We start from the raw sequence: 14,145 nt of genomic DNA, 5'->3' as shown, positions 1-14,145 counted from the left end.
GTCCTTTGTGTGGACGACACACTGTGGGCTCCCTTAATAGCCCTGTTCCTCCAACCAATTTATTGCAGAGCGATAATACAGCTTTCTGGTCTAGGTTAGCTGCATAAAAGTGACTACCAGAGATTCAGCTGCTTGGAGACTTTAACCTTTTGAATCTTTTTTTGTGGGGAAGGAGTGAGTGGAAGAGGGTCTTTGACTGCACTGCAGGAAGATGATCAAATCACATCGTTATGCAGCTGAGCCCTCTTAATTGTACACTAGGCCTAACACTGACCCTTTGTCTTTCTAGCTATGATATGGTGCATTATGGCCACTCAAATCAGCTGCGCCAGGCTCGGGCCATGGGAGACTATCTCATTGTGGGAGTCCACACGGATGGTAAGAGGCTTTCTCAGTCCTTCATCTGCTGCTAGCATCAGCCAACAAAATCAGCACTGAGGATGGTGAGCCTGATGCACAACAAATTCCCAGTTACAGCTCCTCTAGCAGCAACAGAGCCATCAAAGGAGGGGTATCTCTGGCTAGTATCCGAGTGGGATTGCTCTCTTCTTAGTTACCCTTTTGCTTACTGGTAGATAATGTATATAAAACATGGGAGATAATTGTCACGCTCTACTCAGCGCAGGTGAGGCCTCAGCTGGAGTACTGTGTCCAGTTCTGAATGCCACGCTCTAGGAAAGATGTAAACAAATTGGAGAGAGTCCAGAGGAGGGCAACAGCAGTGCTCTCCTAACCTATGAGGAAAGTTTAAAAAAAATCAGTATGTTTAGTCTTGAGAAAAGATGATTGAAGGGGGGCCTGATAAGTCTTCAAATATGTTAACGCCTGTTATAAAGAGGACTGTAATCAACTGTGTTCTCCATGTCCAGTGAGGGTAGAACAAGAAGTAATGGACTTAATCTGCAGCAAGGGAGATTTAGGCTAATATTAGGAGAAACTTTCTAACTATAAATATAGTTAAGCTCTGGAATAGGCTCCCAAGGGAGATTGTGGAATCGCGATCATCGTAGGTTTTTAAGAACAGGTTGGACAAACATCTGTCAGGGATGGCCTAGGTTTACTTGGTCCTGCCTACGTGCGGGGGTCTGCACTCGTTGACTTCTTGAAGTCCCTTCCAGCCTTATATTTCTATGATTCTGTGAGAGACTTCAGAGTCCAGAGCACATGGGACTGTTTCTAGGGTCTGGCCTATATTAGAAAACTTGCACCAGTGTAGCTTATAATAATACCTATCTCTTATGTAGTGCTTTTCTTTAGATCTCGAAGCACTTTACAAAGGAGGGCAGTATCCTTACCCCCACTTTACAGATAGGAAAACTCAGCCACAGGAAGGGGAAAGGACTTGCCCAAGGTCACCATGAGGCCAGTGACAGAGCAGGAATAGACCCTAAGTCTCCTGAGTCCCAATGCTGGGTCTAACCATTGGTCATACTGCCCCTTTAAACAATTCAAAGTCTACTAGTCACACGGGTGCAACCCCCCAGCAGAGAGACCCTTAAACCAATTTACTGTATTCAGACTCTGCTTAAAATAACTTATCTAACTGGTGTACGTGTGTCTGTTTGGGATTTGCACCCGTGTGTTCAGATAGATTTTTAAATTGATTTCATTACAGTGGCACACGTTTTCCACCATAGACCAGGCCTTGTCTGGGAGTGAGGATCATTCCTAACCCTCTGTCACTGGCATTTGGATTCCCTCAACACCTTGGTAACTGTCTGCAGGGTGTCTGCCGTCCCTAGACTCTAGAGAGATCCATGTGCACTGACTTGGTGCCCAAGCCACATCTCTGAGTGAATCTAATGGGTACAAAGGGAATTCCCTTCCATGGGCTGCCAGGGAGCCAGACCCACTCACTTCCTAGCTGCTGAGAACTGCAGGGTAAGAGCAGGTAACATTTGAAGCATGGACCATCCTTCCCTCAGATTGGATTTTGGGATGGGCTCTTGTTACACACCTACAAAATGGGTCTAAGGTAAAATATGTTCAAGCCTGTTATGGAGTCAGTTAAACCTCACTCCTGCCCTCTATTCCCTTCTGGGCTGAGCTCTCATACACCAAGCTGTGGTTTTGTGGGCTATCCCCATAATTGGGGCCCCCTGGGAACTGGGGCTCCTGAGGGGACTCTTGGAGAATTGGTGGACTTGCCTCTATAGTGGCACTGTGTGTGTGTGTCTGTAACTGGCTTTGCTTTCTTTGTTATCCAGAGGAGATTGCCAAGCACAAAGGGCCACCTGTCTTTACCCAGGAGGAGAGGTACAAAATGGTGCAAGCTATCAAGTGGGTGGATGAGATTGCCGCACAAGCTCCCTACGTCACCACACTGGAAACCCTGGACAAGTATAACTGTGACTTCTGTGTGCACGGCAGTAAGTGTTCTGGTTGCTCTGTATAGCTAAGGGCCAAGTGCAGGGAAGGCCAGGTGGGTTCAGCTCTCGTTCTGCTGCACTCGTCCCCTCTGTCAGATCATTCACTGCCTCTGTGTGAACAGACAAGTTCCTTCCCCATCCTCGATGCTATAGCTTCTCCAAGGCACAGTGATGTCAAAAGGGAGTATGAAATAAACAAGTTTAACTGGAAATGTGACAGAACAGCAGCAACTCCAGTGTCTTTGCCAGAGATTCAGGGCTTTTCCCTGGCACCAGGGGTCTTTGTTACTTGCAGTACAGCCTTGTATTCCACCATGTAATACGGGGAGGGTATGGAACTGCTTCATACTAGGGCAGGGGGAGATTTTGAGACATTCAGCTACACAGGCTCTCCCAGCTCACAGGTCTGTCTGGGACATAGGCGGGAGCACTATTGCTGCAGGGGGTTGTAATCACTGCTCCCAGAGCCATGATCAGAAACTACAGAACCCCAGGGTTGGAACCCATTCGTTTCCCTGTGCTGTGGGATCTGCACTTTCTGGGTGGGGTGGCCTTTTTTGCTGGAGGGCTCAGAAAGAAGCAGGATGGGAATCCTGAGAAGATTTTGAGGAACTTCCCCAGGAATTTTACCTCTGTATATGGTATTGGGGAGACTGCTACTGGAATACTGCATAGAGGTTTGCTGTGCACATTTTAAAAAGATATTGAAAAAATGGAGAGGGTGCAGCAAAAAGCCACAGAGAGGATTTGAAGACTGTAACAATGCCTTAGGGAATATTTTTGCTGCAGAGGGTAATTTAGGTGACTGGCACCTGGGTTAGGCTAGCCTATGTGTGACTTGTCTGTGCTTCTAGGCGCGTGGGAGAGTTTAGGGAGCAATGCCTGAGTTAACTCTGCAGTGAAGACTCCTTACAGGCAGAGACTTACGGAGCTCAATCTGTTCAGCTTATCAAAAAGGTGATCAAGAGGTGACTTGATCTCAGTGTATCAGTAACTTAATGGGGAGAAAATACTAGGTACCAAAGAGCTTTTTAATCTAACAGAGACAGGCAGAACAAGAACCAGTGGCTGGCAGCTGAACCCAGACAAATTAAAATTAGAAAGAAGGAACACATTTTTGACAGTGAGGGTGATTTAACCATTGGAACAAACTACCCAGGGATGTGGATTTGCGATCTGTTGATGACTTCAGTTCAAGACTAGATGCCTTTCTGGAAGAGATGCTTTAGTTAGACATAAGTTATTGGGCTCAGTATGGGGTAACTGGATGAAATTCTATGGACTGTGTTATACAGAAGATCAGACTAAATGATTTTTAGAATCTATTAATCTGCTTTCCTCCCAGGTCAGGAAAGAGTGGCAAATTCCCAACTGTTCCATGGCATGGAAGAGGTTGGCTGTGTATACACCATGATTTAGAGCAGAATTATGAAGCTTTTGCTCCTGTTCTGACTTGTGTGCTGGTCACACTCAGCCATTGCGCTCCCCACTTCCCCACCAGCTCATTCGATTTGCACAGGGCGTAGAAGGGGCTGGTGCTCTAATGTTTCTGTCTCTCTGTAGATGACATCACACTAACTGTAGATGGCAAGGACACCTATGAAGAGGTGAAGGCAGCTGGGAGATACAGGTAACCCATTGCCACTCCTGTTCTAATAGGACCTGCTGGGAATTCCTGTTTAAGTCAGAGGGTGTGGAGCTCAGCTGAAATGCTGGTGTCTTCGAGTTGCATCTTCACCTTGTCTTTATTAGCTGTGGTGTGTCCCTGCTACTTTAGTTGCCCTTACTCATGTGGCCTCCAGGGGGCACTGCAGGCAACAGCTGGCTGGCCTCCCATCCTATAGATAGCATGCAGCTGTTCCTGTCCCCAGTGAGCTGTAAGGCATGTGGCACTGAAGTCATGGACTGCAAACAGCAGTGCTGGGGAGTTGCACAAGGTGAGTCTTCACAGGAGCTGCACACACTGAGTGGTGAGCAAAGGGAGCCGGAAAGGTGCAGAGACTCAGATAGGCAAATGTTCTTTTCCATGTGACATGGTACGTGGGGGAAAGGGCCTCTCCCAGCCTCAGCCCCTGGTTTGGCGAGTTTTCTGAATGTTCCTGCAGATTGAGGGGACCACTGCTTCTACATTCTCTACTTATCCTTTGCTTGTTTTCTTGCAGGGAATGTAATCGCACCCAGGGAGTGTCCACTACTGATCTGGTTGGTCGCATGTTGCTCATGACCAAGGCTCACCACAGCAACATAGTGAGTCAGACAGCTGTGGGTGGTAACCCTGGGGCTGGGGCATTTCCCAGCGCCTTTGCTTAGCCATTTCCTCATGAGTCACCTTCATCCTGAATGGCAGAGCTGAGCTCCACACTGGAGCTCCTGGGTCTATTGCACAGAATGTTGATGGTTTTTGCAAGCTACCATGTGGGCAGGGCTGGCTGAATCCTCTGCTTATCTTTGCTCAGACCCCCGTGAAGTAGGGCCCCCTGAGAGGATAGTGGCTGACACTCTGCGTTGCTCTGCAGGGGACTCAAGGCTTGGTCCCCCTGGCACCAAGAGGCAGCATGGAGGGGAACACATGCCTCTTTCCAGTGACCTCTCTGAGTGAATGACAATCTCTACAGAGACACCATCCTATTTTTGGCTGTAAAACAGGATGCCCTGGAGATTCCAGAGACGAAGCTGCCCCTTTGGGGCCTATGGTTATTGCTGGGTGTTGCCACGTATGGGCAAGATCAGAGTCAGATGCTGAGCCATGCTCTCTCTGGCTTTTGGGCCAGGTCACAAGCTTTGGGTATTAAATGCTGATAAATCAGCTGATGCAGGATTGGTATCTGGTGCTTAGGCTCCCCTATGCTTTTGCTAGCAGGAGCTTGTTTTGGGCTGAGAGATCCACCTCAGAATCAGCATTCTGATTCTCCACTTCCTCTGTGCAGGATGAAGACCTGGATTACCGGAAGCACAAGGATAACTTTGGGAAGGTGAGTGTGTGGGTTCCAAGCAGTGGGGAGCCAGGTGGTGGCACACGTGGACTAGTTGAGAAGGATTCCACATGTGCTTTACAGTCTGCAGTATAAGGTGGTCTTCCTGCCCAGTGACAACCAAAGCAAACCCCCTGCCAGGCCTATAAAATGAACAGGTGAGTCTGGAGTGGGCCTGGGAAGCTGGGGAGACTGAGCTGTGTTGTAAACACAGCAGAGGTCTGCAGTACTCATTGAGCACCTTGCTGTGTCTTTCTTGCTCATAAGTTCCATTTTTCGCCACCTTTCCATGGTTCCCAGGACCTTTCTCTTGAGCCGTGTTCCCACCAAGGGGACACTCTGCTCAGTGATGCTCCTTTTAAACTAAGTGTGCTCAAAAGAGATTGGGCATGGGGCATGCTGTACTTCACAAGTTCAAATTCATCCCTTATTGGTGCCCCCAGATTACATGTACAATCATAGTGACTTTTGTGCTCAGTTCAGAAAAATTGGGACCCGCCGCAGGTCCAACCTTTAACCAGCAAAATGCTCCTGATGCTACAGCTACATTCAGCCTGTCACACTGACATTTCTGTGGCTATTTCTGACGAACAAACTGGTCCGGCCCCCTGGGTTTGTGAAAATGTGGGGTATGTTATCAGACCCCCACACTCCTAGCTCGGCAGCTGGAATGTTGCCCAGAAGAACTTGCTCCCATGCTCTGGATTTTACCTTGTCCATCTTCTGGATAGACTGGGTCATTCTTTGTTTGTTGTTGTTTTCAACTTTGTGCTCTTCCAGATGGTCTCTAAGGTATCCCCTTCTACAGCCAGTGACCAGCTGTGATGGATTTGGGGGGCTCCACACTCCCTGAAAGCATCTTGAGACATGCAGGCATCCTATTGATTCATTACATAGCATCCCTTCTGGGGGGAATGTTGTCCCTGGGGAACGTCCCTGTTCTTAGCTGAGTTCTCGTCATACTTTTTTAAGCCTTTAGAACTGTTGGCATCGGGTTTCCAAAGTAAATGAAAATGAGCTGGTGATTAAATCTACTGCTGTTTCACAATCCTGCCACACAGTGGGGCTAAAACTCTGTCCTCCTGAATTGTGGTCACATTGGACTTGGACATTTTGCTGTTTGGTTTATTGGTTTTGGATGCTCTCATTTTAATAATTGATTTAAAATCCTGTCTTGCCTGATGAAAGGGTGGGTGAGTGGGGGGCTTTGTGGTAGGCGGGGCTAGGGCAAGCCCCGTTCCATTTCATAGAATTATAGGACCTTGAGAGGTCATCTAGTCCAGTCCCCTGCCTCAGTATTATCTAGACCATCCCTGACAGGTGTTTGTCTAACCTGCTCTTAAACATCTCCAATGATGGAGATTCCACAACCTCCCTGGGCAATTTATTCCAGTGCTTAACCATCCCGACAGGAAGTTTTCCCTAATGTCCAACCTAAACCTCCCTTGCTGCAGTTTAAGCCCATTGCTTCTTGTCCTATCCTCATAGGTTAAGAAAAACAATTTTTCTTCCTCCTCCTTCTAACAACCTTTACGTATTTGAAAACTATTATCATGTCCCCCCTCAGTCTTCTCTTTTCCAGACTTAACAAATCCAGTTTTTTCAATCTTCCCTTAAAGGTCATGTTTTCTAGACCTTTAATCATTTTTGTCGCTCTTCTCTGGACTTTCTCCTATTTGTCCATGTCCTTCCTGAAATGTGGTGCCCAGAACTGGACACAATACTCCAGCTGAGGCCAAATCAGTGAAGAGCAGAACGGAAGAATTACTTCTCGTGTCTTGCTTACAACACTCCTGCTAATACATCCCAGAATGATGTTTGCTTTTTTTTTTTTTTTTTTTTTTGCAACAGTGTTACACTGCTGACTCATATTTAACTTGTGATCCACTATGACCCCCAGATCCCTTTCTGTGGTACTCCTTCCTAGGCAGTCATTTCCCATTTTGTATGTGTGTAACTGATTATTCCTTCCTAAGTGGAGTACTTTGCATTTTTTCTTATTGAATTTAATCCTGTTTCTTCAGATTATTTCTCCAGTTTGTCCAGATCATTTTGAATTTTAATTCTGTCCTCCAAAGCACTTGCAACCCCTCCCAGCTTGGTAAATCTAATCCCATCTTGGTTTATCTTTGCCTGCTAAATTAATATACCAGGCCTAGGCTGCCCTGTTACTCCCCCTCTTCCCCCTGTTTTCTTTCCAGCATCTCCTTTCTCTGAGGTGGAGCTCAGAGACTAGCTAGCAGAGATGGGTCAGAAGGAGCTATTGCGTGAGTAAGGGGAGGTGGTCATGCCTGAATACTGAATCCCAGAAACTAAGGAATGCAAGCTGATGCTAGGCAGGTTTCCTGCTTGGCTTTTTGCTGGCATCCTCCTCTTACAGCCCTACCCTTCAGCTGTCTCTCGGGCTAATTATGTGATATCTATATCCCATTCGAACCTGCTTTGTGCTGTTGGGACTGAAACATTGTTCTCCTTTGCTTAGGGCCCTAAAGGTCACAGCCCCTGGACTGGAGTCTCTCAGTTCCTGCAGACATCCCAAAAGATCATCCAATTTGCATCTGGGAAGGAGCCGCAGCCAGGAGACACCATCATCTATGTGGCTGGAGCCTTTGACCTGTTCCGTATCCTTAGACTCTGTGCTGCCTAGACAGGGATGGGTAGGGAAGGCTGTGGTCTTTGTCTCTCTTACACTTGTCCACTGGAGCAGAGGATTAGGACTGTGCACTGCCTCTTCCTTTTCTCTCTGGAGAGGAGGAGGGGAAGGAACAGGGCTCTTCAACTGGTGGCTTTTTGGCCTGTCACAGGGAAATGGACTTGTGAAAACAGCTGCAGCTCCATTTTAGTGGTGGATTTACAGCTAACAGGGTTTGGGGAGTGAAGATGGTTGGACCCTCCAAGATCTCCTTTATTCCCTTCTTAAAAGCCACCTGTCACAGTGACCAAGTGACAGCTGTTCAGGGAGTGCTGAATGCAGCATGCGGCCGGGTCAGCCAATGCTGTGGATCAGCCTGTGAGAATATTTTTCTTTCCCTGTTTGTCCCAGTCTACAGGGCTGGGCCAGTTTCCACAGAGTTTCTAAAGCCGTTAGAAATTTTTGGAAGAGGCTGAATAAAATCAGATTAACACAATGGCTGGGAAGGTGTGTGGGTAGGTGCCCAGAGTTCATGGGAAGAGGGCAGATGCCCAGGGCACAAGGGCAGCAAGTAACAAAAATTCCTCAGGTTTCCCATCTCATACTGCAGCTTCTTAGCATTGCTCTCCTCCTCCCGCCCCCAGCTGTGATGCTGGTCCCACATCCTTAACAGAAGCCGTAGACATTGGGCACGTAGATTTCCTGGAGAAGGTGCACCTGCTGGCCGAGAGACCCTACATCATTGCTGGGCTGCACTTTGATCAGGTCAGTATGGAGTGCTGCTTAAAGTCCTGGCAGAGAGCTGTCCTGGCGGCCAGGTTCTCTGTGTGGGCTCAGAGCAGTAGGGATGCCTGTTTCATCCTCTTTGTGGGGCCATGTTCTCTGAGCCAGACAGATTGTTCTCTGGAATCCCTCGGGAGAGAGTCACAGTCCTGCACAGTGGCAGAATGAGTTTCATGTAGGGAGGGACAGAGGGGAGGGTGGAGGGCTTATCTCTTGCCCTAATGGTGACTGCTGTGTTTTGCCCATAGGAAGTGAATCGCTACAAAGGGAAGAACTATCCCATCATGAACATCCACGAGAGAACTCTTAGCGTCCTGGCATGCAGGGTGAGTGTCTGGCTAGAATGCTGCTTCTTGAATTAGACACAGCTGTCCTGTTCTGCAGCCAAAGTGCTTTGGGCTAGGGTTGGTAAATTGACTAGTCAAATATTGGTCAATGTCAAACACGGTCAGATGTTTTAAAGCACTGATTTATTAGAACAATAACAAAAGAGTAAGACTTTATGGCCTCCAATAGGCTTAGCTTTAGACAGATGCATATGCCTAATTACAAAAATCAAGTTACCTGAGTTATTTTAACTCAGAGAAACATGAAACACAATGATATGAAGCTGTAAAAAATGAAAGCATGGCACCGTGATGCAATCAAAACAGTAGGGCTCTGCCCCCATCAGGGTATTCCTGCTGGAATATTTGACTCTATTGAAATATGGTCAAATAATAGGCAGTAATTGACCAGTCAGGTGACTTTAACTGACCGGCTTGCCAAGCTACGATGGGCTATGTTCTCATAAGATGCCTGAGCTAAGTAAGGGCAGGCTTGGTCAGTGCCAGACCACTTGAACATCCAAGTGTTGTGGAAGCCGGTGTTGGCATTCAGGTAGTTGGCACGACTTCTGTCAAGGCACTATTGAATCCGTGCCTCAGTTTAACGCTATAAAGGTAAAACCAAGGCTATGATCACTTGTCATTAAAGATCCCAAGGCGTTCTTCTGAAGAGTTGTGATGTTAACCACAGTGTCCTGGACAAGCGTCGTTGAGCACTGTAGAAGGGCTGCTGTATTCTTCCGAAGAAGTGGCTGCACTTTGCACTGGTTGAAAGGATTCCTGTAGCACTTTAGGAATCTCTGGTTAAAGGAGCTCCAGAAATACTTTCCCTGGGTCATTCATCTGTGGGTCTGCTGTGTGCATTCAACCAGAATTAATGTCGGAAACATGTTTGTTTGCTCTTACTTTAGATCCTTTTACACTTAGTTCACATAGCACAAGCATGGCTGCAGTTCTCCAGCAGCGAGAAGCTGAAGTACTATCCCCCTCTCAGGTTCCTGGTGTCTGCCCCTGTGGTGCAAACTCATTGCATATTGGCTCCACCACTAGCCTGTTGCTACCTGGAGAACCATAATGAGGCCCAGGCTCTTTAGAGGAGAGAAAGTTCTTGTATTATGTTCACTGGCTGTAGAGCCCCCTTTCCAAATACTGCAGTTCCCCTATTCAAATCCCCAAACACACACAACTGAGCAGCTGGACCGCTATTGGGGGATGGGCCAGACTCTGCTTTCATGGGTCTGGAATCATGCTTGGCTTCTCCTTCTTCAGTATGTGTCCGAGGTGGTGATTGGCGCCCCGTACGCAGTTACTGCTGATCTGCTGGATCATTTCAAGGTGAGTGCCAGCTCTTCTTTTATTCTTGGCTGCATGTGTGTGTGCACGTGAGGTGCTACTTGCTGGACTGTATGTCTGTGCATGCTGAGAGTGGGCAGAGTTAAGGACTCTGTTGGCTAAGGTACACTGTGGCATTGGAAAGCACTTAAGTGTGGGGGAGTTGGCACAACACCAGCCAATTTGTAAATGTCTCATCTCATGACTCTGTGGTGCTTTTGTCAACCTGGGTGAGCTGTTGGCTTTGGAGTTTCGCCAGGCTGCCCCTGCAGTGGGCATAGAGTTTGGGGCAGGTCCCCATCTGGTTCTAGGAGTACTGACATGGAGAAGTGGCACTTTCCGAAAGGAATTTATAATAGTGACCATGTGCTCATCTCTCCAGGTGGAACTTGTGTGTCATGGGCTGACTGAGGTGGTGCCAGATAAGGATGGCTCCGATCCTTACCAGGTGAGTCTCCAGCAGCTGCCACTGACCCCATTTATGCTGAATGTGGCCTGGCTCCGGTGATACTCCACAGCTGAGTGTGCATGTCAGGTTGTGCGTCACCCAAACAAGTTCCTGGCAGGCGGCTCTGGCTTCCATCCTCCCCTGACGTAGCTGCAGCATCAGAACCGACAGAACACCCAGAATGGTTCCTTTCCATTAGTCATTGTTTTGTTCTGACTTATTTTGTTGCCTTTATGGTAGAGTGGAAAATCCTCTAATCTCAGCTCTGCTACGCCAGCCTTGGGCAGCCAATCTGTGGAGCGCCCAGCTCACTTTCTGCCTTTGCACCCATGCAGCTTGTGGGCTTTCAGCAGAGATTTTCTTTGCTTCCTAAGAGAGGATTCTGCGTCTTGTGCCAGGCTGGGGGCCCTCAGGACCTGCCTTGGATTCTGTTCATTGTTCACTCACTGGGCTTTAAATTCAAAGACCTTGATGTTCTTCCCGTCTTAGCCTGCTGTGTTTGTTTTCAGGAGCCCAAGAGACGTGGCATTTTCCGGCTGGTGGACAGTGGCAGCAACCTTACTACAGACCTGATTGTGCAAAGAATCATTAAGAACAGGTTGGCTTTCCTGACCTCCAGGTTCTTCTACTCACATTTAGCCCCGGATTGATCCCATAACCAGCATCAGGACAAACCATAGTGAACAGACAGGAGGAGGAAGATTTTGTGGTTAAAGCACAGAATTGGGAGTTAAGAGACCTGGCTTCTGTTCCCAACTCTGCCACAGATTTATTTTGGAACTTGGGGAACGTCACTTAGGGCCCAGTTTCTAAAACTGTACATGAAAATGAGTAGCTAGACTGTCCATTTACATGCATGCCCACTTATGTAACTCTGCAGCTGAGCACACACATGTACATACCTTACCTCATCTCTAAAATTAATGTACACCTCTACCCCGATATAATGCTGTCCTCGAGAGCCAAAAAATCTTACCGCGTTATAGGTGAAACCGCGTTATATCGAACGTGTTTTGATCTGCTGGAGTGCGCAGCCCCGCCCCTCCGGAGCGCCGCTTTACTGCGTTATATCTGAATTCATGTTATATCGGGTTGCGTTATATCGGGGTAGAGGTGTAGTTCCTACCTCCCAGTGAGGCTTTCACTCATTCAGTCTTAAAGCACTTTAGTGCCCTCTATTTGAGTTTCTCACAGAAGCTTGTGTTTTATTTATTTACTATTCTTATTAAATGTGGAGGGGTAGGAATTCCCCTGCTGCAGGGAACCCATTATGCTGTCACCTCTGGCCAGCTGTTGGCATTTTGCCCTTTCAAGCCTAAGCCTTTCATTTCCAAGGACCTTGGCTAGGGCCATTATTAATCCTAGTTTGGTAGTTTTGGCAGAGTGAGCCACCTGTTTCAGGAGGGGCTAAAACTGGAATAGGGCTGGGCAGGACTCAGGCATTGGCAGAGCTGTGTATGGATTTCAGGATCATCTTTGTGAGCAGTATAATAGGTTATTTTACCATTTCATTAGGTGTGTGTCCTGGATCTGCCCCTTTCCTTTGTACTGCACATGAGCAGTTTCTTGCATTTGGTGTATGCTGCACATCATAGAATCTCTCCGCTTTCACGACTTGGCAGGTGACAGAGGCTGGGGGGAAGGGCAGACAATCTAAGTTGTGGGGCCTTTGCCTGCACTGCATAATGCTAACTACTTGCTAGGCTGAGTTAGGGCTGTGGCTGTTCTGGAGGCTGTGGCTCTACAGCGGGCTTACAGTAAAGCTTCTGAAGTGCCAGCTGGTCAAGAGAAGGGCTATGGGCCCCCTTATTCCAGGCTAGGCAAAGGCTGCTGGGAATATTGATGAATGGGAGAGTGGGGATTTCATGGAATCTCCTGCTTGTTGCAGGTTGGAGTTTGAAGCCAGGAACCAGAAGAAAGAAGCAAAAGAGCTGGCTGTGCTGGAGGCCATGAAGAAAATGGAGGAAAAGGAGCATGAGACAGGCCTGCAGAGCTAGGATGATTGAGAACAAGTGTGTGGAGGGGAGAGCAGAGCAGTGTTCTCTCTTCTGGAGAAGCAAGCCTGCCTAGGGCATACCCTAGGCAAGGACAGTGCTGCTGGCCCCGACAAGGCATCTTCTCACGCATTCTTCCCTCTTCATATCCTACTGCAGATTGTGCAGAGATGACAAGCTGGGATGCTGCTTCCTAGTTTTCTCTTAATCAGCCCCCAGCCACCTCCTTTCCTAGGGAGAGATTTGTTTTACCCCTTTAAAGGAAGTTTTAATTCTCATGAATGTTTTAACATGTTGTGGTTTTACCTTCTGCCAGTTTTGGCTTCTGACACGTGGGAAGTGCTGTCCCCTCCGCAGGACTCTGCTCCCCTTGGTGTGGGATTTTGGTTGGTTATGCTGTTAGGAGTCTGTCTGCTTCAGACCATCCTTCCTGGGTTTTTTGCTATCGTCAAGAATTTTACAAACTGAAGAGTCTGCTCCTGCCCAAGCCCTTGATTTTGACTTCTGAGCACCTAGAATTTGTAGTGAGAGCTTGTGGGTACTTAGCACCTGTGAGAATCATTCAGGCCCTTAACCTGTAGCAGTGTCCCTCACAGTTGATACAGAGCATCAGCTGCTGTCTTTGGGAGACAAACTCCAGCTACCATGTGTGCTGAGCTACTTGCTCTGTGCATGGGCAGGTGCTGGGAACAGGCCACACTCTTCTGGAGTGCTCAGAGCTGCTTCTGCTCTGTTGGTACTGGTTCAAACAGCTGGGGGAAAGGCTCTGTGGCACCTGTGGCTGGTGCTAATGTATTGCCAGCTTCCATACTGAGAAACGGGATCGGTGGGGGGGGGCAGTGCAGCTAGCAGGAGCATGGGGGAGGTCTCAGTGCCAATAGTTCCCCAAGGGGAATTAGGGAGGCCACTAGCTGCACTAAGCATGTGCTTTCCCTGGGCCCCTCTTCCTACAGCAGCAAGGGTGTGGACTTTGGCCCTCAGTACACACCACAGTGGGCTTTCTCCTTGCCTTTGCTGCCCATTCCCGCTCGTGGGCTGCTGCCTCGCCTGTATTCTAACCAGGGAGCGGGCAGTCGGCCTGCCCGTTCCCGCTCATGGGCTGCTATCTCGCTGTACTCTAACCAAGGAGCGGGCAGTCCACCTGCCCATCCTGTGAGTGGGCTGCTGTCTTGCCTGTATTCTAACCAGGGAGTGGGCAGTCGGCTTGCCCGTCCCGCGTGTGGGCTGCTGTCTCGCCTGTACTCTAACCAGGGAGCGGGCAGTCCACCTGCCCATCCTGTGAGTGGGCT

At 48.3% G+C, this 14,145-nt stretch overlaps 1 protein-coding gene across 1 annotated transcript; it reads left to right on the top strand.

Annotated features, from left to right (window-relative positions):
* The first annotated feature begins 296 nt into the window (after nucleotides 1-296).
* On the top strand, nucleotides 297-14,009 carry PCYT2 (phosphate cytidylyltransferase 2, ethanolamine). Its single transcript, XM_065415628.1, has 12 exons — nucleotides 297-378; nucleotides 2,208-2,369; nucleotides 3,933-3,999; nucleotides 4,532-4,616; nucleotides 5,297-5,341; nucleotides 7,824-7,962; nucleotides 8,656-8,738; nucleotides 9,005-9,082; nucleotides 10,352-10,417; nucleotides 10,797-10,862; nucleotides 11,372-11,460; nucleotides 12,751-14,009. Exons 1-12 carry the CDS (start codon nucleotides 297-299, stop codon nucleotides 12,857-12,859), a joined length of 1,071 nt encoding a protein of 356 aa, XP_065271700.1. The 3' UTR covers nucleotides 12,860-14,009.
* The last annotated feature ends 136 nt before the right edge of the window (nucleotides 14,010-14,145 follow it).

Source organism: Emys orbicularis, chromosome 13 (assembly GCF_028017835.1).
Source record: "Emys orbicularis isolate rEmyOrb1 chromosome 13, rEmyOrb1.hap1, whole genome shotgun sequence".
Lineage (NCBI taxonomy): Eukaryota > Metazoa > Chordata > Testudines > Emydidae > Emys > Emys orbicularis.
Note: the sequence above shows the minus strand (reverse complement) of the source record. Positions and strands in the feature narration are given on the sequence as shown.